The 24,570-nt window shown below is 36.8% G+C and overlaps 1 protein-coding gene across 1 annotated transcript in view; it reads left to right on the forward strand.

Annotated features, from left to right (window-relative positions):
* Positions 1 to 26: 26 nt before the first annotated feature.
* The window catches only part of AQR (aquarius intron-binding spliceosomal factor), a 55,540-nt gene continuing 30,996 nt past the window's right edge, over positions 27 to 24,570 (forward strand). Inside the window, exons 1-19 of the mRNA XM_074585035.1 lie at positions 27 to 190; positions 1,065 to 1,121; positions 2,293 to 2,333; positions 3,345 to 3,380; positions 4,659 to 4,779; positions 6,658 to 6,798; positions 8,415 to 8,483; positions 9,008 to 9,108; positions 9,785 to 9,861; positions 11,118 to 11,182; positions 13,149 to 13,265; positions 14,240 to 14,353; positions 15,181 to 15,284; positions 16,112 to 16,214; positions 17,303 to 17,423; positions 20,406 to 20,547; positions 21,323 to 21,501; positions 23,373 to 23,540; positions 23,972 to 24,141. Coding sequence (XP_074441136.1) covers positions 107 to 190; positions 1,065 to 1,121; positions 2,293 to 2,333; positions 3,345 to 3,380; positions 4,659 to 4,779; positions 6,658 to 6,798; positions 8,415 to 8,483; positions 9,008 to 9,108; positions 9,785 to 9,861; positions 11,118 to 11,182; positions 13,149 to 13,265; positions 14,240 to 14,353; positions 15,181 to 15,284; positions 16,112 to 16,214; positions 17,303 to 17,423; positions 20,406 to 20,547; positions 21,323 to 21,501; positions 23,373 to 23,540; positions 23,972 to 24,141 — 2,010 coding nt within the window. The 5' untranslated portion in view covers positions 27 to 106. The remainder of the gene's footprint in view (positions 191 to 1,064; positions 1,122 to 2,292; positions 2,334 to 3,344; positions 3,381 to 4,658; positions 4,780 to 6,657; positions 6,799 to 8,414; positions 8,484 to 9,007; positions 9,109 to 9,784; positions 9,862 to 11,117; positions 11,183 to 13,148; positions 13,266 to 14,239; positions 14,354 to 15,180; positions 15,285 to 16,111; positions 16,215 to 17,302; positions 17,424 to 20,405; positions 20,548 to 21,322; positions 21,502 to 23,372; positions 23,541 to 23,971; positions 24,142 to 24,570) is intronic.

A 24,570-nucleotide genomic window follows, 5' to 3' on the forward strand; every position in this document is an offset into this window, starting at 1 on the left:
TCCCCTCTCCTCTGCTCCTTACCCGGAGGCTGTTTCCGCTCGGCCTCCGCGGCGGGCCCGAGCTGAGGGCGGCCGTGTGTGCCCGGCAGCTCGAGGAGGCCTCACCATGGCGGCGCCGGCGTCCTCGGCCCCGCCGAAGAAGATCGTGGCGCCCACCGTGTCGCAGATCAACGCGGAGTACGTGACCCAGGTAAGGCCGGGCGGGGGAGCGGGCCCGGGGGAGGTCTCCGGGCCTGGAAAGGCGCCTCGGTGTTTAAATGGCCTTTGCGGTCCGTGGGTGTTAGGGAAAGGGTCCTGCTTTGTGGTGAGTGAGGAGGGATTTAACGTCCGTGTTACACGTGAAAGAGTACGTGCCCCCAGCCTTTCCAGACTGTAGAGATTTACAGGAGCAGCACTGCAAAATAAATCGTGCTTGTTACGGTACGTGAAAAGTTGCTGACGGTTTCTTGTAGCTGAACATTTCAAGTGTTTTTATACAAGTGTTCATTTTTTTTATTTTTTTTTTTTTTGTGCTGGAAATGCTGCTTTGCGCTTATTCTTCCACGGCATAAAGTGGGTTAGGCAGCTCTTGCCACCATAGCTCAGGAGTTTTTGGTGAAGCAATGCCTACAGTGAATAGCCTTAATTAGGCCTTTATACGTAGCCTCTAGTTCTTTGTGAAATTCCTCAATGTAGTCATTTGTAGTCTGGGGTTTGCAGTCCTTGAAAGATCATGGTATATTTCTGATGTAGAAGTAACTTAGAAAGTAGAAGAAACTAGAAAGTAAGGCTAGAAGTAACTTAAGAAAAAAACTTGTTCATCATACGGCAGTCATCGCATCTGAAATTTTTACAGAGAATCACACATCTCTTGGAAAAGGTTTAGACATAAAACCGTAGATGGTTGAAAAGCATTGTTGCTGGGAAGACATAATTTTGTTACCCATAGTTACCATAAGCTGAAATTAAGCAAGATGCTAATGAAATGAAGTTTGAGGACGGGATCTGTTATATAATTATTGTATTGCTACAACTGAAAATGTATATATTTAACCTTTTTTTATTATTATTTTCCCCCCATACAGTTAGCAAATAAATACTGGGCTCCACATGTGAAGAAAAAATTGTCTTTTGATTCAAAGGTAAATACTGGAATTGTGTTGGGGTGTCAAAGAATGAGGATCAACCCTTTTTGGATGTGACAATGTCTGATGGTGCTTATTTAGTTAAGAGTACAGGAGAATACCTGGAAGGTCAACAGTTGCGTAACACACTGTAATTATAAATTGTTTATTATGTATTTGTAGTTATGAAGGTGTGCTATAGCAGTGTAGTTCTTCTGTATGCTATTGTTAAGTTTATTTTGGCCAATAACTTATGAGATGAAAAGATTTTTGAGCATCTGCTTTGAGGTTAAAAGATTTTTGAGGAGGGACAGCTTCTAGAAATCAAAGAATGATGAAAGATGCAGGTATTACTGAACTGTGTATTTCTTCCTAGAAGTTTCTTCAGAGAGTTTTGAGCAGACAACTTTAGTGCTGTTCTAGTGGATATTTGTGTTTTGAATGTTTAATGTTTGGCCTGATTTGGCCTGTTTGGTTTTGTATTTTCTGTAGTGCGGGGTTCTTAAATGTTAGGTTTCTTTCCCTTGTGGGTATTTGGCTAAATCTCCCTTTCCAGCCTCAGTTTACTCACTCTCTTTGTAGTATTGGTGATAGCAATTGTCTGTGATTGTTAAAACTAGGATGTACATAAGCATCTGAATTATCTCTGTGTCCTTTGATGTCAATGTGTGCCTATCACAGCAGGTAGCACAGATTCTTTCATTCCTGTGGGAAAGACTAGGTAAAAGTGTCTGGATTTGGTTAAGTGTCAGTTGAAAGAAACAGTGACTACAGATGACTAAGTTGATGCAGACTTGGCTCTTGAAGACTGTTCTTTAAATTCAACAGTAAGCCAAAGATTAACAATAAAAAGGTTTGCATATCTGTTTGACTTCAGTATAAAAATCTCAGTGCGGTGTAGGTTATTCCTTCAGAATAATTTGAATGAAAGTCCTATGAATTCTCTTATTATTGTGTGCTTTTCCCTAAGTTGATTCACTTTCTCTGTGAGAATGTATGTCCATGAAGCTTTTGGACTCTTCAGAGCTGAGACATAATTGTTATGACATTTTTGATCAAGTAGCAGTAAGCAGAGAGTAATTAATTCAGAGTAACCTTTGAGTGCATACAGTATCTTAATGCGTTTTTAATCACTTTATGAAGTATATAAAATTCTTAACCATTTTTTTTGAAATATTCTTTCCTATAGGTTATTGAAGATGTATATACAAAAGAAATTGTCAGGTCAAAGTAAGTACACAAGTCACTTTCACGTATAAACAAGCGTTCCAACATTATCTGCCTTGAAGTGGTTTCTGATGTTTCACAGAGTATTTAAAAATGCGTTAACATGTTGAAAACAGATGAAAATGACTCAAATGCATTTGAGCCATTTAATCGTTATAGTATTTCAAAGTATGAATGGGGCAAAAAGATGAGCTCATAATTCTTAAATGTGATGGTTGGACATGATATTGTTTGATTCCTTGATCTGGTAGCCTGTTGTATTTTATGTTGTTTTTGTTGTGATGATTATAGAACGCTGGTCCCTTCTTTTGTCACCAAAGTATGTAAAGAAAAAGAACCAGTTGAGGAGTGTGCTGCCTGTAGCTTTTCGCTCTTTCCCTAATTAATGTTACCAGGTTTATAAAGGGCAAGTCTCATTTCAGTGAATTCCAATGTTTGATGGGGGAGACAAAGAATTCAAGGTAAACTGCATTCTGCAGCTGTGTGTATGGAAAAGAGCTGTGTGTATGGAAAAGAATTGTAACTGTAGCTGTTTGGAGCTTTTCAGGGGAAGTTTGAGCTCTGGAGATAAATCTGTTTATGTTTCCTTTATGGAAGTAATCTAAGAATTGCCATACAGGATCAGAGCAAGCTTCTATTTCCGGTGACTAAGAAGAAATAGCATTGTGAACTGATTAAATATGTAGTTGTAGTTTTCCAGAAGACATTCTCAGCTTCTAGCAGTTTATGTCTTCAAGGCTGTTGAAAGCAGTGTTTTCATATTTAAAAGATCTAGATGGTTTTTTTATGTGAATTTGATTGCTTAATGGATCTGCGCAAACTTCAGCTTTCACAGTGCTACAGCAGTTGCTTCTGCATTCAAGTGGTTGCTCTTGCATGGAAATGGGGGGGCAGAAATGATTCCTAGATGTTTATACAGGTTTCGTTATGTAACAAATTTAGGAAAAATTAGCCATTTTCCATGTGTATGGGAGGCTTTTTCCCTGTGTTAATTGATTATTTTTTCCTTTTTAGGTTTGCTATTAGAAAGATAATGCTTCTTGAATTCAGGTAAGCTAATTGGAGTGACGTTTTAAGTAATTTTTTCGTAGGAACCTGTAAAGATGAGAAGCAAGTGTGGGGTAGTGAGTGATGTTGAAGGTAGTACTCACTTGTTCGTACTTACTAAAGCCTTGGATTGCGTACGTAGGAAAATTAAGTGAGGAGAGCTTAATTTGAGGAGGAAATAGTTTCATAAGCATACACATTCTGGCTGAGCTCCCAGGAAGCGGAAATCCCTGTCTGACCATTATTGAGCCTTTTGTTTCTGATTACATACAAATTCTCACTGCGTTTTTTCACCACCATCTCTGGTACTTGTCTTATCTGAAATTAGTGAAGTAGCTTGCTGTAAGACATCGGAAAAGTAAGCTGTGGATAGAAGTAAATACGTAAAACTGAGTTGGCTCATGAGGGGCCAACTGAATGTCAGAGAAGGCATTGAGAGGAGGGGATGGTTGAGCAGCTTGTTTAGGAAGAAACAAGACTTTTCACTTTCTGGTGGCCGTTGTTGAAGTAGCACAAGGTGCAACTACACTGTTGAATATGGTGGATTTAGGGATTGCTGCCTCAGGAGTAACTATCCTGCATAGCTTCAAGAGGAAGTTAAAGGAGGGAGTTGCTTGTCCAAATAGCCTCTTATCTCTAAGATCTAATTTTAAGAGTTTCTTCCGTGAGAAATGTGCCATATTAATGAAGAAGAAATGCTCATTGCTGGGAAGCTATTTTCTGGTGTCCAATAATTTTTTTCACCTTCTTGAAAATACCTAATCACTCCTCTAATATTCAATGCTTTATTTTAGGTGCACACTGTAATGTAATATTTTCATTGCCGTTATATGATTAGAAGCTTAAAATCTCTCTAGATGATTCCTATTTTTTTTACAAGGAAACATTGTCCTTTGTGTCTTAAGCTAGGATATGCAGCATGTAACGTTCTTTAGGGAAGTGAAGTTTTTTTGGGTTTTTTTTTTTTCTCTGTTTGGAAAATCCACATGAATTCATGTTCTGACTTTGTATTGAGCTGTGGCTGCTTGTTACATTTGAAAACCCTCTGGTGAATGTGTCTTCCTGATAAGAAATTCATCTGTTTCTTGTAGCAGTTACTGAGTCTAACAAGTTTTGCTGCAGTGACCTAGATGAGAGGTAACTTCAGGTACTACTCACAAACTATAAAGATGGCTTTAAGGAGAAGGAGGAAAAAAACCCCTGAGGAGAACTGCTCTTTCAAATGAGTGACAGATTATGTGGGTGGCAGCAACTAATGAAATACTCTTTGTCTCTTCACAGCCAGTACCTTGAAAATTACCTATGGATGAATTATTCTCCAGAGGTGTCCAGTAAGGCATATTTAATGTCAATCTGCTGTATGGTGAATGAGAAGTTCAGAGAGAATGTCCCTGCGTGGGAGGTAACCAATTTCAATTACAGCTAGAATTGTCTTTGATCCGCAAGTTGCAGCTTTTGCGGTGTGCTCACTTATACTGACAGAAGGTAGCAAAGCTTGTAGTGTTAAAAGTAAATGGTACCTCAGCTGGAATGTTTCATATAGTGTTTTAAAGTGTGTGTTCTTTACAGAGAAAGCAATGGAAGGCCAAAAAGTCACCTCATTCCTTCTGGAATTTCTTTGTTCTGCTGTGTGATGCCTCTACATAATCGGCAGCATTTGTTTTTTTGGTGCTTGACAAGTCAGGCATTGGCAGAGAAATTCTTGCTCTGATATTGAAAGAAAAAAGGATTTTTATAGCTGTGGAGGAAAGAAAGCACCACTAGAAGTCTAATGTATTATCCAGTAGTGTCTTGCTTAAAACCTGTGAATATGCTTTTGTAGCTTTCTTCCGTGAGATTTTATACTAACATAATATCTTACTCTGCTTCCTTGTGTACTGTTTGTTTTTTTTTTCTGTAATAATAGGTTTAGAAATGATTCAGTGTTTCTACAAACTGTCCAGTTCTCAGGCCGTTTCAACAGCATGACCCTAGTTAGAAATTCCATGCAAGCATTATTTCAGAAGCATACTTAGTCCGATAGCAGTGCCATTGCTTCAGTGCTGGAAGATCACAGAGGATTAATAACTTGCTCATATGATGTCTGTGCCTTTTTTTGTTCTGAATGCAAAATGACAGGTGCATGTTACTTTCCAGGCAGCTTAGTTAAATTTGTTATTTGGTATGTGGCTGCCCTTGTAAGGAAACCATTTTATTTCCACAATTATGTGGTTTATGTTTTTCTGGCTTAGATAGCTGAATGGGAGTTCCACAACTGTAATTAATCTCTGGTAGGTTTTACCTGCTCATTTCTTGCAGATCACTAAACAGCTGCCATAGATTTTGGCCAAAATCTACCAATCTTGTTCTAACCTGTGTCATTTTAGAATCATAGAATCATTTAGGTCAGAAAAAGACCCTTGGGATCATCAAGTCCAACCATCAACCCCACTCTACAAAGTTCTCCCCTACACCATATCCCCTAACACCACATCTAAATGACTCTTAAACACATCCAGGGATGGCGACTCCACCACCTCCCTGGGCAGCCTGTTCCAGTGTCTGACCACTCTTTCTGTGAAGAAATTTTTTCCTAACGTTCAGTCTAAACCTACCCTGTTGCAGTTTAAAGCCATTCCCTCTTGTTCTATCACTAATTACCTGTGAGAAGAGACCAGCACCAACCTCTCTACAATGTCCTTTCAAGTAGTTGTAGAGAGTGAGGGGGTCTCCCCTCAGCCTCCTCTTCCTCAAACTAAACAGTCCCAGCTCCTCCAATCGCTCCTCATAAGATTTATTCTCCAGGCCCTTCACCAGCTTCGTTGCCCTCCTCTGCACTCGCTCCAGCACCTGTCTCATATCGAGGTGCCCAGAACTGGACACAATACTCAAGGTGTGGCCTCACCAGTGCTGAGTACAGGGGGACAGTCACCTCCCTGCTTCTGCTGGTCACAATATATTTTACAGTAATTCTGTGCGATCACCAGTTGAACGTTCCCACAACACAATCCACTCCACTTGTGCTTCTTGTTCAGTTTGTCCTATGCATCACCTGTGTTAGACTGCGCAAAAGGCAGGAGTCCCACTAAGAGCATTCCCGTAGTGTGAGGATCCGTGATCAGGGGGATATCATTACTTTGTTTTGTTTGTGCTGCCTGGTGATAATAAATAAAAAAGAGAAAAAAATTCTTCCTTCTATAGATTTAAATGGGTTTAGATAACTTAAGCCATGTTATGTGAATGAAGATTAAAATGATTTGTATCAACCTGACTCAAAATCAACTTCCTCTTCTACTCCTAGACATTCAAAAAAAACCCAGAACACTTTCCCTTCTTTTTCAAATGCATACTGGAAGCATCGCTGGTTGAAAATGACAGTGAATACTCTCTGCATGAACAGACAGTCCTGCTTCTTTTCCTTGATCACTGCTTCAATAGTTTGGTACGTTAAAATTAACTGTAGTACTTCGAGTGTGTTTATGCTGTTCTGTGTGAATAGGTGTTTATTTTGAGCAATTTCTTCTTACAAGACAGATGAAGCAAAATTCCCATTTCAGGAAGAAGATGGTACCGGAGGACTTTTTCTCCTCTTTTTGACTCTTGCTTTTTCTCTCTCATCACGTTTGCATTTCTCTGACACAAGGTCATAAAAGATAACTCGAAATTGGAGGATTGGCACTTACGGTAATTCAAAGGCATATATACAGACAAATTTTAAATGGTGGTTAAAAAATGTATTTATATTTGAAAAGGTACTTTACACTTAAAAGCAGGTTACTTACTACTGCATTCTTTTTAGTTTGGCTGGCAAATTGCACAAAATTATTTCCATTAACTATTGAGAAAGACAGTAATTTTTTTCACTTTTGAAACCAGGTTTAGATAGTATTTCTATCTGCACTTCTCTCGAGTTAGTTTTAAGAAAGCATTGGAGCAACTTGTGTTCTCAATCTATAGTAAAAACACAGTTATAGATCCTAATTAGCAAGTGTGGAGAATAATTTAAAATCATCTGTTATATGAAACAGTACTCTGTTACCTTTCTTGCTACAGGGCTTTGTCTTTACTTATACACAGGATGTATCAGTCCAAATCAGGGTCTGCACAAATAAAGAACAAAATCATGTCTTGCAGACAAAACAACTGAGGAAGTGTATGATTTGATTTTTGGAATTAGGAGTGATTATGGGAGCCGGTAGTCATCATGAACGTTATGCATATAGTTTATTGACGTAGTATTTTTCTGTAGTGGCCATGGTACGACAGATCTTCACTGCAGAGAATCCTGTTTGCAGAGCATGTTTCTCAGAAAACATGATATGGAAGCCAGTAAAAAAATGCTTGTAAAAGCATACTGCTATTTGAAGCTGCAGTTCTTCGTGAAATGCAGAAGAGGGTAGTCACAGTAGTGCTTTAAGTACGGAGCACCAAAGTGTTAAGTTTCAGAATGCTGCAAATAGAGTAATTGTCCATGAAGACATATTTAAGATGTTAATGGAAGTTTTTCATCAGTTTAGGAAAGAAAGAAAACTTTGTGGATCCAGATCATGGGTAGAGTTGGAGAGAGAACATTTGAAACAACAGTTGAAATTACATGAATTAGAGATGAAATTAATGATTTCAGATTATGGGAAGAGTGTAGATGAAGTTGGAAAAACTTGATAAACGAAGGGCTTCAGGAGAGAACAAATAGAGTAAAAACAAGTAGAGAAAACAGAGTAAGAAAATTCAGTTCAAGAACAAGAAACGACTGAAGAAGAAAGAGCAGTTCCAGTCAGCTTCTATGATAAAAATGCTTACATGGACGGGGCCCCTGCTCAAGTGTTAAGAACTGACAGAATCCATGAGAAGAATCTGAAATGCAAAAGTCATCAACAGTTTTAAGTGTTACTGGGTAGGGCTATTGTGCAGTTTCCTGTTAGGAAATTGTGAAACCTAACACAAGAACATACGTATTTTTGTCAAATGATAATGTACACTGATGTATTTTGTAAGACAAGCACATCAGAAAACATAAGAGTTACAGACAGAAAATGTTTTTTTTTAACTTTCTAACAGGAAGTGGATTTGATCAGAAGTCAGGTGCAGCAGCTCATCTCCTTACCGATGTGGATGGCTCTACAACCTGTAAGCATAATACTGTAAACTGGCAAAGCAATCTTCTAGGCATTATGCAAGTCCTGGAAAGTGAATTCTTATGGAATACTATTATGGAAGTCTAATATTTAAAGCTGCCTGCACTGCTATGGAATTATATTTTTGTGTGCTTGGTAAAATCCTCTTTACTGTGTGTTGCAAATTTCCATGTAATTGTAATTATTAAATAATTAAGTAATTTTTCGTAAAACTAAGCTTTGTTGCTTATAGCTTCTTCAAGCTGTGATTTGTAGACAAGGCCATGAGATCACAGCAGCTGGGGAATGGAGCTGACATCTAGCCATGGCTAGACTCTTTCTAGCGGTACTGCGTTCTTGTTTTACAGGGATACTTGCTGAGATTAGTCTGAGTCAGCTTTTCAGTTTGTTATGTATTTTTATATATATTTGTTCGTTATATATTTTTTTTCTTTTTTAATAAGAAGACTGGCTTATTTTTTTACCTTTTGTGAAAACAAGAATTCTTGGTGACTGTATAACACTTTCACATTTCAGAAACGGTTGGAACAAGAGCTGAAAAAGACACCAAAACTAAGAAAATTCTGGAATCTAATAAAGAAAAACGATGAGAAAATGGATGAGGAGACAAGAATGCGGTATGTTACAGAAACCGTTTTTCCTGTTAAGCCCAAACCCCTTAATGCATCCATGTGTTTCAGCTAAAATAAATTATTTCAATGAAAAAAGGTGTTTTTTAAAAAAAACTATGAAGATGGCAAATAAAGATTGATCATATGCGGTCTCCCAGAAACTGTTTTGTTTTCCAGTAGTCTTTATGCAAACTACTGTTACAGAACTAATATTTTATTTGATCAGTGAATTTGTGATACCAAATCTTGAAGCTGAAGGATGAAAGCCATAAGAGAAAATTCATGTAGTCACGCGTATTTTTTCATGACCTTTAGCAGATGTTCATCTCTTAAGCAAATAGCTTGTGCAAGTATTTGAATAAATTTGTGTGTATTTCGCCAAAGTTAAGTGTTTCAATACTTTTGTGTTGCAGTGTGGTAAGGTGTAGGTGGTGACATACTTCTGCTCTTTGACTCAGTAGAAGTATAGGTTGTTAATGAGTTCTGTGCCTAAAAATGTAGACTCTGCTAATCTGTCTGCCTGAGTGCAGAAAGAAAAGCTATCGTCTAAACAGTTTGGGTGTGTTTCAAAGCACCATTATATAAATTTTAAAGCAGCTAACTTTGTATTAGTGAAAGATATGATGCACTTCTAGTCTGCATTTAAGGAATATTAATGCTTTTGTCATATGTCTGATTTTAGAGCATATCAGGAGAGAAGATTTCTTTCACAGCTCATCCAGAAATTCATTTCTGTGCTAAAATCAATACCTGTCTCAGGTAACTGTGGTTCTTATGTTACTTTGTTATCTGGTAATCTGTCTTAAATATTTTTCTGTTGCTGAACCAACTACTCTCTAGGATACCAACCTGAGATTGGTGACCTTATTTAGATGGAAGTTTAGTGAAATCCATGCCTGTCTGCATGGATTTCTTGTCAAAATTATGTTCAAGCCTGTATATGCTTTAAAAATTAAATAGCAGAAAGCTACTTTAAACCTCTTCTGCTTCTGTTCAGTATGGACTTAATAAAGAAAATATTTCTGGGTACTGATATTCTTTGTTATGTGCTTACAGTCTTCTTACAGCATTAAAGCATTTCATATGTACTTAGATGCCTTGTTAAACAGGTGGTATAAATGCATATCATAAGGCTCTATTCTGTCAGTATCATTGATTTATGGCAAGAACAAAAGCCTAAGTAAAGTGAAATTCTGTAAGATTTGACTGCTCTTGATTTATAAGCCATTGTGACAAGCAAAATTATATGCTTGCCTGATTTAGAAAGGAAATGTGTTTGTACAGGGAGGTGTTAGCCTTTTGACAAAAAAGGCTTATTATACTCTAAGTACAGTACAATTTGGGTGAAATCACTTCCCAGAGTGCTGCTTTTCCTCTTAAACTCTTAGCAAACTTCAGCTTTTAACTGAGCTGTAAGGCGAAATTCTGTATATTGTGGCTTCCTCAGAAAGGATACCTATCCTGTCTGTTTTCCCAAATATGCAAGACCTGAAGATTTACATTAACAGTTCTTTGGAAACTTTAGGAAATAGATATTCATTAAAGCAGACTTAGTGTTGTGTTTTGACATTATTCTAGAGGCTCCTTAATAGTCACCACTGAATACCTTTGAATGTTGTCAAGGCCTTTTGTACACACCTTGATTGCAGCTTTTAAATAGGTATTTTTGAGTACCCAGAGTTAAAAGTTCTTAAGAAGCTTAGCAGGCCATTGGTATCTTCTGGAAGTGTGCATTTTTGTACGTCACGTTGTTGTTTTTTTACAGAGTGGATAAAATCACTCTTGAAACTCTGGTTCCATTGCTTTCTTGTATCCAAAAATTTTCTAGTTTGAAATGAAAGGAAGGATTGTGTCAGAAAAAGAGAAGAATGTGCTAGTTAACTTTTTAATCTTGTTAAAAGTAAAATGCTGATAATATTAGTGGCATTTATTACATTTTTAAAGAATAGTTCAAGTACAAATGTATTGTGATGTGGATCAATTGTAAAAAGAAATTTATTTTTTTTCCTGTTTAGGTCCTATTTCTATGGACAAAGTTCACTATTGTGAGAGATTCATTGAACTTATGCTAGATCTTGAGGTAAGTTATTCAATTGTTTCAACCTGTTACCAGGTGTACTTTTCTGTTTTAAATGTGTAAAGTCATTATTGCAGCCTTATTCCAATTAGCAGATGGTTATGTCACCATTGTGCATATGGTTGCTTAATAGTGGGTTTCCATCTGTAAATAGGGAGTTGTAGCAGTGCATCCACCTTGGGAACTGACTAGTAATGTTTATAAATCAGATGAACTGTTAGAGAAAGCTAGGATCCTAAATTGCTCAGTGAAGAAGACTTTCTTAATTGGTGCAGTGCTAATAATTCTGGCAATTGATGGAAATGTGTGACGCTTTGATCTGCTAGGAATAACGCAGAAGTATTCTTCCCAGTGCATAATAGGTCACCTAAAGTATCTTTTGTGTTCGTAGTGTAGTGGTGTAGGGTATAGTCCCAGAAAGCATTGGTAGTTCTGAAATGCAAACTGTTTCTGTTTGACTAGAATTCATTATTTAGAAGTAACAGTTCTGCTGATCTAGGTTTGTTACAGAATAATAGGAGGGCAAGCGAGGTTCTGTGAAATTTTTCAGTAGGTACTGAGAAAGTGGGACAATTTTAAGCTTTGCAGTAGCATAATTAAGAATAAAAGGTATTAATTCACAATGTATCACCTGAGTAGCAACTTATTTAAAGTAACTTCAGATTTAGAAGACATTCTGAAATAAGACAGAGTTTTCTGAAACGGTAAGCACAGGGAGCTTTAAAATGGCTTGATCTTGAACTCATACGAGCTGACTGTCCTCAGCTAAATCACTGAAGAAGCCTGTGCTTGTAGGTGCAATAGAATGAATTCTTTAAGTTACAGCTTGTTTTCTTATGGGTATAATACACCCTCATAAGAGAAAATTTGTATTTGAAGGTAAACTGAAGTCTGGCTGTTAGCCAAAGTGCTTAGAGGCAGTACATTTGATGTTGGTTCTTGCTAGGTATTACAGGAAGGTTAAAACTCAGTTCATGAAGCCTGTTTATATAACTGGAAAATGCAAATGAGAAATTATCTGTAAATCCAAGTCTTTTTGCCTCGGTAGCATGCACTGTGTTCAGGGGCTCTTTTTACCTATGTTGATGCCTTTTTCAGAATATTTGTTTCATATTAAAGTGAAATAAAGACTTCGTAAAGACTGCCATCAAAACTTGGTGATTTGATAACTTGAAAGGAGTGACTCCGTGGAAAGTTCTTATGGTTTTCTGAGTTTGTTTTTTGTAATTACTGTGCAGGACAATGGACGTTTTCTACTACAGATTCTTTTATTTTCTTTGTCTTAGTTCTAAACACCATGTTGATGCTTTTTGGCTTTCTAAATTTAGTCTGTAGATTCTACTGAGAACAACTAATTTTTCTCTTGAATTGTTGAGGTGTCCTACTGTATGCTGTTGAGCAGTTGCTACATATAGCAGCTTAAGGCATTTACATTGAGAAGAAATGATCTGTTTTGTTTACAAAAAAATTCTTAGACCTAATTTGAGTATCTTACAAAGGATAGAAGATACCATACCATATTTTGAAGAAACACTGTTTGCAGTCTTGAGAAAGACATGTTTAAAATTAATGAAATTAGTATATAAAACAAAAATTTAAACCTATGTTGCAGTACTTTGACATATCTTTTGTAGCACACAGTCATTATGTAGACACTTGGTAGTACAACAATTGCTTTATTTTATTTACTTTTATTACTGGCAGGATGCAATCTCGCTAATGGCAGGTTTGTGCGGTGTTCCCAGTCCTATGAAAAGCTGTGTTCATAGCAGCCTACCTGCATAAAACCAGTGTCTTGGTGTACGTAAATGCTGCTTTAATATGAGAACCTCTGTTAGTGTATTAGATATGTAAATAACTGTGCAGCAATCTATCTTGATACACCTTCTTGAAATGGAACATAATGAGAAACCGGGATTTCTTCCATTTTGAAGAATTGCATGTACTAACATGAGGTTGTTTATGGCAGGCTTTGCTTCCCACACGGCGCTGGTTTAATACAGTGTTGGATGACTCCCATCTTGTTGTCCACTGTTACCTGTCCAGTCTTGCTAAAAGAGAGAAGGAAGGTCATCTCTTTTGCCAGGTGAGATACAAAGTTGGTGAAAATAACTTTTTCATTCCGATGCAGCTCTGAATACTGCAGTTGTTTTGTTTTATATTTGTTTGTTAAGGCAGGTTTTTCTGATGGATGCAAACTACATGTTTATTTAAATCCCTTCAGACCATAGTTCTTTCTTACCTGTACCTGTGTGTGTGACTGCTCTTACATTTCTGGCTCTGTTTTTGAGCGAGCAGTTCTTAAAAGCACAACCTAGAAGACAGTGCAACTTCTGGTGTGCTTTACCCCACATATTGCAGAAGCTGTCACCAGTGCATTCTTCTGTGCTTCGTTTTGACCTCAGACTGTTCTATAATGCAGCAGTTTTTCCACTACTGTCCTTCAGTTTACTCAGTCATAGACAGTATAGTGTTTTTTATGGCAGGATCTGAGGACCTCTCCCCTTTCTTGCATCTCAGCTGCTTTTCCTGCTGCTTGCTGTCACCTGTCTCTGGCATTTGTTCAGTTTCTCTGAGGGTCAGTATTGATGGAACACAAAGCCAGCAGCATGTCTGAATAATTTTATTCTTCTGAGTTAATCTCATTGAAAGGTAGCATGAATTCCAGAGCTGGCATCAGAGGGGGCAGTAGGGAGCAAGACTGCTGCCTTTTGGTAGGAGCAAGCCAGAAGTTGGGTTCAGTGTCTCGGTGAACCTCTGGCTGAGTCACCTTAGTGCAGCTAGTTTGAGTTTCAAGTCCTAGTAGGTAAAAGAAACCACATTGATTGTGGTCTGTGCTGTAATTTCTGTGGCTTGCAGATGAGATACCTAGGCAAAATTATTTTGTGCAGCAGCCAAGTATAAAATTTAGGTACCACTCCTTAGTCCATTTCTTCAAGAATTTTGAGGAGCACTTGTTTTGTGCATGGAGCCCAGATTTGTCCTGTTAAGTTGTGGTTTTTGTTTGTGGTAGGGCGTCTCTTATTGTTAATCCACTAATGTATATGGATGATGTCTCAGCTTTTAGATATGCTTAAATTCTACACTGGCTTTGAAATCAACGATCAGACTGGAAACGCTCTGACAGAGAATGAGATGACAACAATTCACTATGACAGAATTACTTCTTTACAGGTAGGCAGACAAAAAAGTGCCGTCTTACGGGAGGGAAGGATTTGGTGGTGGTGTTTTAATCTAATTTGCATCTGGTATAGATATCAAATATTTTGCAAAATAAACCTCTTATTTTTCATTTTCATTTTTTTATTTTTGTAACTCAGTAGAGTTACAGCAATAGTTTTAACTTGACTTTCTATACCATACCAAATACACTTAACGCTTCAGTGTTATGTGTGTCACTGTAACTAAGTAATATGCTCCAGCAAAAGATCACCACTTTTGCTTTGATACTGTAGAGGTGAACTGCTCCCATTAAATCTGTTCAGAAGGGAAAATTAAGTGCTGTAGGAACTTATGATTATGCAGTAGGTGGCACCATTTCTTCAAGATCAGCGCGCACATATGGTACCAATAGTGGTCCCTTTTACATGAGAGGCAAAATGAAAATTCACATTACTAGTAGTCATATAAATTTTCAGAATTTTAACCATTGGTTTAAAAAAAAATAAATCAAGGAGGCATGGTTAAATTAAACATGTTTTTCTTAGTTGTCTGCAAGGCTACATGTCTGCCCCCATTACGTTTTATTTTAATGACAGAACAAATGCTGATAGAAAGGTGTATAAAAAAAGATACTGTGTTGGAAGCACAGGACTGACAAATAGGAGGTACTAATAAAATGGAGAGTTCACCTGGTTTTTATTTCTATCCTGGTAGCGTCCACAGGGTGCTGTGTGTTCTGAATCGGAGGAAGCTATGCTTTTGTATAAATATTTGGATTGTTATTAAATGGTTTCATTAATATGCCTACATTGAGGTTTCTGGGCATGGGTCTTTTGTAGAGAGCAGCATTTGCACATTTCCCGGAGTTATATGACTTCGCACTCTCAAATGTAGCTGCAGTAGATACCCGTGATTCACTAGTGAAGTTTTTTGGACCCCTTAGGTAAGTTACCAAAATGAAATTTAACATGAGATTGAAATTCTTTGTTCTCAGTATGCTTTAATTTAATGAATTTCTAGACATTTTTCTTTCTTACTTCTCATGTGACTTTTGAGGTCTTTGTGACTTGTCATGGTGCCTTTGCATCTGCTGAAATAGGGAGACAAGAGTTTGCATCCACTAGTAGTGAAGTACTAGAATTCCAGTGTAAGAAAGATTTGTGTGTTTTCCTTTATTCTAATGAATGTGAGGAAGCACTCATTTTCTGGAAAGTAGCTAGCTACTTAGAGTAATTGTAGCAGTAATTAACTTACAGTAGTTAACCTCTAACCTTTTTAACTTGGCCTTTTTTTACTCTGTTCTGTAAAAAAGCTACAACAGAAATCCTAAAAGTATACCACCGGGTTAGCTGTACTGTATTGTAAATGCTGTGATTAAAAGGATAACAGTCTGTATTTTCACAAAGGCAGTATGTGCTCAGTTTTTTGGTTCTGTTTTCAAGTACATGTCTTGAAACAATAAATATTGACACCTTGCTGTGTTTATTGTGGATGGGTAGTTCATCTTACACCTGTGGCCGATCACAGTTCACATATGGAAGTGCTCTAGAGCACCTTGTAATAATTCCAAAAATACATATTTAAAATATCTCTTCACTTAAAATACTGGTCTGTAATTGCCGGTCTTTGATGAAATTCATAGTTGTAGTTGTTTGGTTTTTGGTTTTTTTTTTTTTTTAAGGAAAACAAAATAAAAAAGTTGCCATAAGTGCTTTCTCTCATGTTTCAGTGTTAGTGACACAAGCTTCTGTCTTTCCTTCTGCTGTGCAGCTCAAACGTTCTCCACCAGGTGGCATCATACCTCTGCCTCCTGCCGCCCCTGCCCGATGGGGAAGACTCCAGCTACGAAAAGGAGTTTCTGCTGGAGTTGCTGGTAAAACCATAATTCATATTGCTGGTATTTCTTCATTGCAAACTCAAGATACAGCTAAATGTAGCAGGTACACCGCAGTAAAGTAGCCGTTTAGGACCTTTTGCTGAACCACTTGTGAACCACTGCAGTGTTATAGTAGTAAACCGCATGCTAAGATGAGGTTTAATACCATGTAAATTAAGTATTTGAAAATGTTTATTTATAAATGTAGTTTCCCTGAGAAACTATTATGTGTGTGTTTGGTGTAACTGTAAAGGTCAGTAAGCGGAGTCTCAGCAGCAGTGTTTGAGGAGTTCTGGAAAAGTTGTTGCTCTTTGTGTAGTAACCTGTTTGTCCCCTTTAAAAAAAAAAAATCTGCTAAAGTAGACCTAGAATATTCAGTACCTGCTTGGTTCTTCAAGCCCATTTGAAATACCATTTGGTGCACAAATGTTTCATTGGATATTCAGTATATAATGATATTACTGTAGGCTTCTAATCTGGTACCAGTATTAGAATGGCATAGCTGTTTTTTTAAATCTTTATCGTAGGCTTTTTTTGTGGTTGTTGATTTCTTTAAAAATTGTTCACATAGTTTCCTAAGATTTAGATGGTAGGAATATGATGCTTATGGATGCCATGAAAGAGATATTTGTTCAGGTGACGTATTGTAGTGTTGAATGCATTTTTTTTTTTTCTCCCAAAGAGGGAATTGAACTAGCTGTTGAATCAGCAGTGTTACTTAGCTATTGACCATATGTTTAATGGAAAGCAAAATAAATTTCATTTGAAGTTGATTCTCTGCTAAGCCTTAGCTGTATATTTTCAGTTCTGGTGTGCCGTTTTTGGTCTGCTGAGTAGCCAAATGATTGTTTGACTTCAGTACCATGACCGATAGCTGGGCTATATGCTTGTTCATCTTCTGATGTCACTGTGTACATTTATTTATATTTAATTAAAAAAAACCCACAAAACAAACCCAAAACTAATTAAAAGAGTCAAAATGGCAAGTGACCACCAGCAATCTTATGGATTAATGTGTATGTTTCAAAAATAGCTTTATTGTCCCTTTTTGAGTTACGGAAATTTAAAAAGCATGCTTTCTTTAGGTTTCCCGTCATGAGCGACGAATATCTCAAATTCAGCAACTCAACCAGATGCCTCTCTATCCCACAGAGAAGATTATTTGGGATGAAAATATTGTACCAACTGAGTATTATTCTGGAGAAGGTATGATTAGTAGTTCAGTAAATGCCGAACAGGGCAGTAAGTGCTGCGGAAAAAGCAGTTGTAATGTCTATGTTCATTCTGTCTTCAGAATTTATATATGCAGTACTTTGGCATATTCTAGCATCTTAGAGTAAGGTCGGCATTTTTTGAGTTATGAATTCGGGAACTCTGGGATTAAATTGTTAGCAAATTTATAGTGAATTTAAAGAAAAATCCTAAGGCCCATGTTTACACAAAGACACTCTTGCTTCGAATCTGGGTAACAAATGTGCCATGCAACCAGCTGTGGCACAGATAGCTACTGTAAGGTGAAACAGGTTGTAAACACTCATCAGAAAAGCTTTTGTCTGTACTTTGCTCTTCAGTATGTTCAAGAAAGCCTTTTTAAAATTAAAAACAGGAGTGATGATGGGAAGAAATTAACACTAATTATCTTAGTCTTTTATTTCAAGGGAGAAGTGTACACGTAGAGTGCATACACTGCCTTTCAGTGACGTAGTCAAAATGTAGTGTTCGTGCTCATGATCAAGGAAGCAAACTGCAGGTATTGCAAATAAGGAATTATGTAATTTTAAGCTTTGCAGTACACAGCATGTATATTTTTGTCTAGCTACTTTAAAAAAAACCCTTTTTTTGGTGTGGATCATGAGAATTTTCATTACGAATGTGAAAATTTTAATTTGGAATGTGGAAATTCCAAATAATTGGAATAAGTATGTCTTCAAAGACTAGTATAAAGTATGTTTCTGGTTTGAGCAGTGAGTGTTCTGTTCCATCCTCCATGTAGTTTTGATTCAGTCTTTTTTTTGGTGTAGATATAAGCCCTAAGTTCAGATGTTTAGCATAAGTTCATTTTTTGAGATAAATTCTCTGTGAACGAGTATTAATGAGAAAAAAGAAATTCTTGAAATTTGACCCCTTTAAATAAGGCAGGGCTATACGAAACAGAGTATCTTTTTCTGAACACATATGATACGAATGCCATCTAGAGATCTGTCCAAGAAGAGATGAAGTACTGATGTTTAGTGTGATGCAAGTAGTTAAAAGCCTAACCAGATTCTTCTGAACAATAGGTCTCCTAATGGGGGTTTATCCTTTAAAAAAAAAAAAGCGCAACAAAAAACAGACCAAAAAAAACCAAAACAAAAAAAACCACACACACACAAAAAAAACCCTGAAACAGGATGATTGCTGTAATTTCTAGGAAATTATTAAACCAAGATTTTTAAATTTTTTTTTATTTCAGTAAACAACACATAGGTTGCTGTAATACTCTGGAACATTTAGGTTTTATATGCAAGTCAAGGTAGCTTTACTGTCATTCAGACTGTATTGAAAGGCTGACTTTGCAGTATTTGAATTTGTTCGGGCACTGTGTGTGTATTCTGTGTTTTATTAGCCAGATATATTAATCACAATATAGGTGTTATTGCGAGAGGGAGGGAAGGAGAAAGAGCAGCTCATCACACCTGTTTCTGTACTGTTTTGTGACTTTTTAATAATGCGTTAAAGAAATTTTATTAATGGTGGAACGTAATTTTGGCAAGTAACAATGGTTGCTAGTGGAAGTGTTTTCTCCTGTGGTGAACTCTTTTGCTGTTATTATCTGTGTATTGATAGCAATGTTGTGATTCATTTCTGTTGCTGTCACAGTGCTACAACTATTTTTCTATTTTACTTCTAAGTTTCAGTTAACACTTTCTCTTTTTGATCTCCATGTATTCTCCATCCCTGATTTCAAACAAGACAGTTCCGTTTTCATCTTGGGGTTTGGTTTTTTGTGTTCTTAAAAGTAGCTAAATTCTTTTGTATAAAACTTAAAGAGTAATTTAGCCCAAGAAAAACAGGCGTATTGGTTTTGGTTTTTTGTGGGTTTTTTTTTGTTTTTTTTTTTTTTGTTTGTTTGTTTGGTTTTGGTTTGTTTGTTTGTTTTTTTTTAAATGAGGGAAGAAGAATATCTGTCTGATAAATGCTGTGCAGCCTTAAAGAGGTGTTGCTTCAGGCCCTGCCCTTTGTGCATATAACTGGCTTTACAGGACAGGGTTTATTACTTGGTGTTGGGAAATGTGTTAAAGTATTTTATCACCATGAGGCTTTCCAGAATAGAAATCACTGTGTTGTGTCGCCTTTCTTCACTGCCATTGTATCTCAATGCGTGTGAAAGCCATTATGTAGTACATATACCAGTGAAAGGTTTCAAGGATAATATTGCAAGTTACAAAAGCCTGATGCCTTCGTAGGATTAAAGCATAGGTGTCAAACTGTAACTTTAGTCCAGAAATGTTAAATGAGTAACGTATAAGAATCTTTATTATGGAAAATTTGCATCTAAGACTACCCTGAAGCTATGGAAACTTTAGGACCTGCCTAGGACTTTTAATACTCATTGTGTAGTTAGATCTAATCCTCCCATGTTTTTCATTCTCATTAAAAAAATAAATCTATAACAGTAGCAGAAACTTGTGTATTAACATTTGATTTCTTGGCTTAAAACTTTTTTCTACATTAATAGTTTTCATGGCTTCTAGTAAACATAAAGGATTGGAATTGGGGGACTGTTGGATAATGCACTGTTTTTATTAGATAATGAGCCTTTTTCAGTATTATTTAATGCTTTATTAATTGTTGAATTCGCAAAGTACTGTTATTTTGCCCTGCATTTGGTTTTTCTAAAATCAATTTTGCCGTAGTCTGAATACAGGGAAGGATTCAGTCTTTAAATAGTTCGCTGTATGACTGGCAGAAGGATGAAAATTCCTTTAATTTTGTGCAGGTTCATTTAAAGAAAACCTGAAAAATCTGTGATTTTTAGTGGTGTATATTTATAAAAGGAGTAGTTCTTAGAATCTCCCAGGATAACAGCTATGGTAGTTACAGAATAATGTGTGTATGTATTTATGAATTTGTAGAACCAATATATTAATTAATCTTCTTTTTGTTTATCCATCAAATACCCCTTCCCTTCCACCCTTACCCCCTCAGGCTGTCTTGCACTTCCCAAATTGAATCTGCAGTTTCTGACTCTTCATGACTACCTGCTGAGGAACTTCAATCTTTTCCGGTTAGAGTCTACCTACGAGATCAGACAGGACATTGAAGATAGTGTCAGTAGGATGAAACCATGGTAATATTTATTAACTGATGCAAACCGGTCGGTTGAGTTTCAGTTGTCACCAGTGTGCATTCAGAATGAATAACTGATACTGTGTATGTAATAAATACACAGTAACAAGTGTATTTTAAATTACTGCATAGATACTGTGTTTCATGCTAACTTCTTCCATAAGGTGTTGCCATCCTGTGGGATGATTTTGTAAGGTTGTGTTGATATGTATCCCTGTAGTTGTGTTAAGACAGTCTGTTGGATGCTAACAACCAACTTTTGTTGTGTTAAGACAGATGATTTAGTTTTCTAAAAGTACTAAGCCTTGTCTGACATTACAAAATCTGGAAGCTTTACCACCAACTCTTCTGGTTCTACTGAGTATTCTTGAATTTGCCTTCTGCCACATTTTGATCCTCTATAGATTTCAAGGGCTCGTTTGGTGTGGTATCTCTCATATTTGGTAGCTGCTTTTTGTTATCGTCCCTTTTTCTTCTCTTTCTGCGAGTTATTTTTTTTCTTTATAATGCCAGCATAAGTTGCCTTTGTTTGTTGAAATATAAGAATAAGTTGGATCACGTTATGCTTCAGTTCTAAAATGCAGGATTATATGCATGTACTTCAGTAGCATGTAAAAACAAAATTTCTACATTTGTCTTAGAGCTGACTGTGAGTGAAATTGTTTCACAGTTTAAAAAAACAACTGAATTTGTTATCAGGTGATGACTAACAAAACTTCGGGGGGGTTGTTAATTTTTTTTTTTGGTTGGTTTTTTTTTTTTTTTTTTTTTTTTAGGTTATCGGAATACGGAGGTGTGGTCTTTGGTGGATGGGCTAGGATGGCACAACCCATTGTCTCTTTCACAGTGGTAGAGGTGGCAAAGCCCAATATTGGTGAAAACTGGCCCATGCGAGTACGAGCAGATGTTACAATTAATTTGAATGTCCGAGATAGCATCAAAGATGAATGGGAAGGTATTTACATTCTTTGAAATAAGATGCTCAAAATAGGTGCTCATCAAAATACACTTTGATGTAATCTTATTTGTAAGAAAGGTGGTTTTTATCCAAGATACAGATTTTCCAATCTTAATACACTGTTTAAAAATCATATTACTCAAATTCCAAGTCTAAGAAGATTATACTTTCCTAAAATAAAGATCAAAATTATTAAAGTATATACATGTCCATTGGGAACAGAACACTTACTATTTCAGATTCATGTCGTTCAGTTTGTAACTGTAAAATTCTGCCTTTAACAGGGAATGTGGAAAAGTAACTTAGCATTTTAAATGAATATGTATGCTAATACTGTCATATTGAAAGAGTAGTGGAGAATGTAGTGTCTCTCTCACATACAAGTGAAGAGGACAGATTTTGATTTAATTCAAACCAGTGCATTTTAGTAGTTTTCAGTATATTTGAATATTATTAGGAAGTGCTGTCTGTACCAAATACTGTTTCTTACAGGTATCCACAGGGGACACTTCTTTTGCTTGGGGAATTGAACTTTAGTTGACCATGTTGGCAAGTGGCATAGAAGCATGTACTTGTACTTGGATTATCAGTAAATGTCACTCCCTTCTCTTTTGCTAGAGAAACTTGTTAAATGTGCTGGAGCTGCACAGTGTGATTACAGGTCACGTAGCACAAATGCTAGAGCTGGAGTGTGTGTTAAATAAGCAGATACAAGTTTGGGAATGTAGATTTCTGTTAAAGTAGAGAAGCTGGGAGGATGGCAGCAGACTTCACTGTGCTTAAGGTAGCTACATAGTGGTGCATCTAGCTTTTTAAATACTAGAATAGCCTCTGATGTTGGAAGCGGTAATGCTTTAACTTCATCAAAACTGAGTTGAAGAATTGATGAATCATTGCCTGACATAAAGCAGTTTCATCAAGACCCTGTTAGCTTGGATAATATCCAGTGAGTAATGAGAAGTTATTTGTCTCATATAAAAAATACAGCATATGTTTACTATAAATTTTGAAGATGTCTTAGATCTGTGAGAATCTGTAGGCATACTGGAGAAAAGGATTAGTGTTTAAAATTACATTAGTGAATTGGAGAAATTGCATTTTAAAAGTAGAGTGTAGTTCAGTGGGGATGAATGTATGATACTAAACTTAAGCAAGAACAAGTCACTGCACAAATTCACGTTGGGGGAATAACTTGTTAGGCAGTAGCTCTGCAGAATGAAAAGAGTCCAAGCTCATTGTTGCTCAAAAGCAAATGTGACTCCACAACAATGTGTTACTGCTGAGGGGGGAAAAAAAAACGCTCAACCAAGTCATATGGGGATTTATAAACTGGAATGTAGCATGGAAAACAAGTAACTTATTGAAATGACCTTTTAAGTAGATAACTAAAGTAACTTTGTTTAGGATTTTGTGCACAGTTCTAGGCACTGCACTTAAATTGTTGTAAACAAAAAAATAAATTTGGAGGTTAATGCAGAAGAAAGCAATGAGAATAAGAGGTTAATGGTACGCTACTTTTGAGATAAGACTGAAAATACCTAGGTTGTGTAATTTAAGATTATTAGGAGAAGAATAATCCTGAAATAAATAAGTTTGTTGTCATGAAAAAAGCAGTCAGTTTCTCCTTTTTGTATTTGAAGTCCTAGCAGATATTAGCGTGCAGGAATAGTGGAAAAGATGACGATATCGTATGGTTCTGTATCCTCTTAAGTTAAAGGCATATTTTGAAACAGAACACATTATTCTTTGGAAACAGGTGGGGTTTTATTTAAAGAAATTTTTTTATGTTCTATTGTGTATATATATTAAGGAACGGAAAAAGCGAATGGGATTCAATCAAATCACCAAATGTTCCTTTCTGGAACCAGGTCTGCGTAAACATGATGTCTGCTTTTTGATTACGGTACGTCCCACGCAACCTTATGGCACCAAGTTTGACCGACGACGACCTTTTGTTGAGCAAACTGGTCTGGTGTATGTCAGAGGCTGTGAAATCCAGGGCATGTTGGATGAGAAAGGACGTGTTATTGAAGAAGGTATGGCATACCAAAGCTTCTTTGAAAGATTTACTTTTTTTTCCCTTTATTTTTTTTTTTGTTTGTTAACAGCCTAATCATTGACTTGCTTCTCTTTTAAGCAATTCTCATTGAATTCATTTCCTACCTGAAAAAACAAACTAATCCCATAAGCAGCCTGAGAAAGGTTAACTAGTTTCCTCTGGTAAAATCCGATATAATTAAGTTAATTAATAAATCCAGTATATTTTGGTTTTAGGAATAAGATATCTTATATTCCAAAACTGTGTTAGAAGTCGTATAAAAATTTTTGTAGTGCCATGCAGAAATCAGTTTAATCATATGAATTTGTCTAAATTTAATTTCAGGAATGATTATGTATCGCTTATTTGAATGATAATCTGCTTGTAGCACTATTTCAAATTCTAATCTTACTGTTTCATTATGGGCAGGACCTGAACCCAAACCAAGACTTAAAGGGGATTGCAGAACATACAGAGTATTTCTGGACCCAAACCAGTATCAACAAGATATGACCAATACAATCCAAAGTGGAGCAGAAGATGTTTATGAGACATTTAATATAATAATGAGAAGAAAACCAAAAGAAAACAATTTCAAGGTAAGGTACGGCTTATTGACTCTTAAGAGTCTGTTTGAATATGCCAGCAGTACTGAGGCATATTAATTCTAGATGCATGTAGTTAGGCTTTTTAGGTGGTGTTGGATGACTTCAGGATGTCACATAATCACAGAATGGTAGGGGTTGGAAGTGACCTCTGGAGATCATCTAGTCCAACCCCTGCCAGAGCAGGGTCACCTAGAGCAGGTTGCACAGGAACGCGTCCAGGCAGGTTTTGAATGTTTCCAGAGACGGAGACTCCACCACCTCTCTGGACATCCCGTTCCAGTGCTCTGGCACCCTCAAAGTAACAAAGTTCCTCCTCATGTTTAGATGGAACTTCCTGTGCTCAAGTTTTTCCCCATTACCTCTTGTCCTGTCACTGGGCACCACTGAAAAGAGCCTGGCCCCATCCTCCTGACACCCACC

The sequence above is a fragment of the Larus michahellis genome, chromosome 4, assembly GCF_964199755.1.
Source record: "Larus michahellis chromosome 4, bLarMic1.1, whole genome shotgun sequence".
Classification (NCBI taxonomy): domain Eukaryota; kingdom Metazoa; phylum Chordata; class Aves; order Charadriiformes; family Laridae; genus Larus; species Larus michahellis.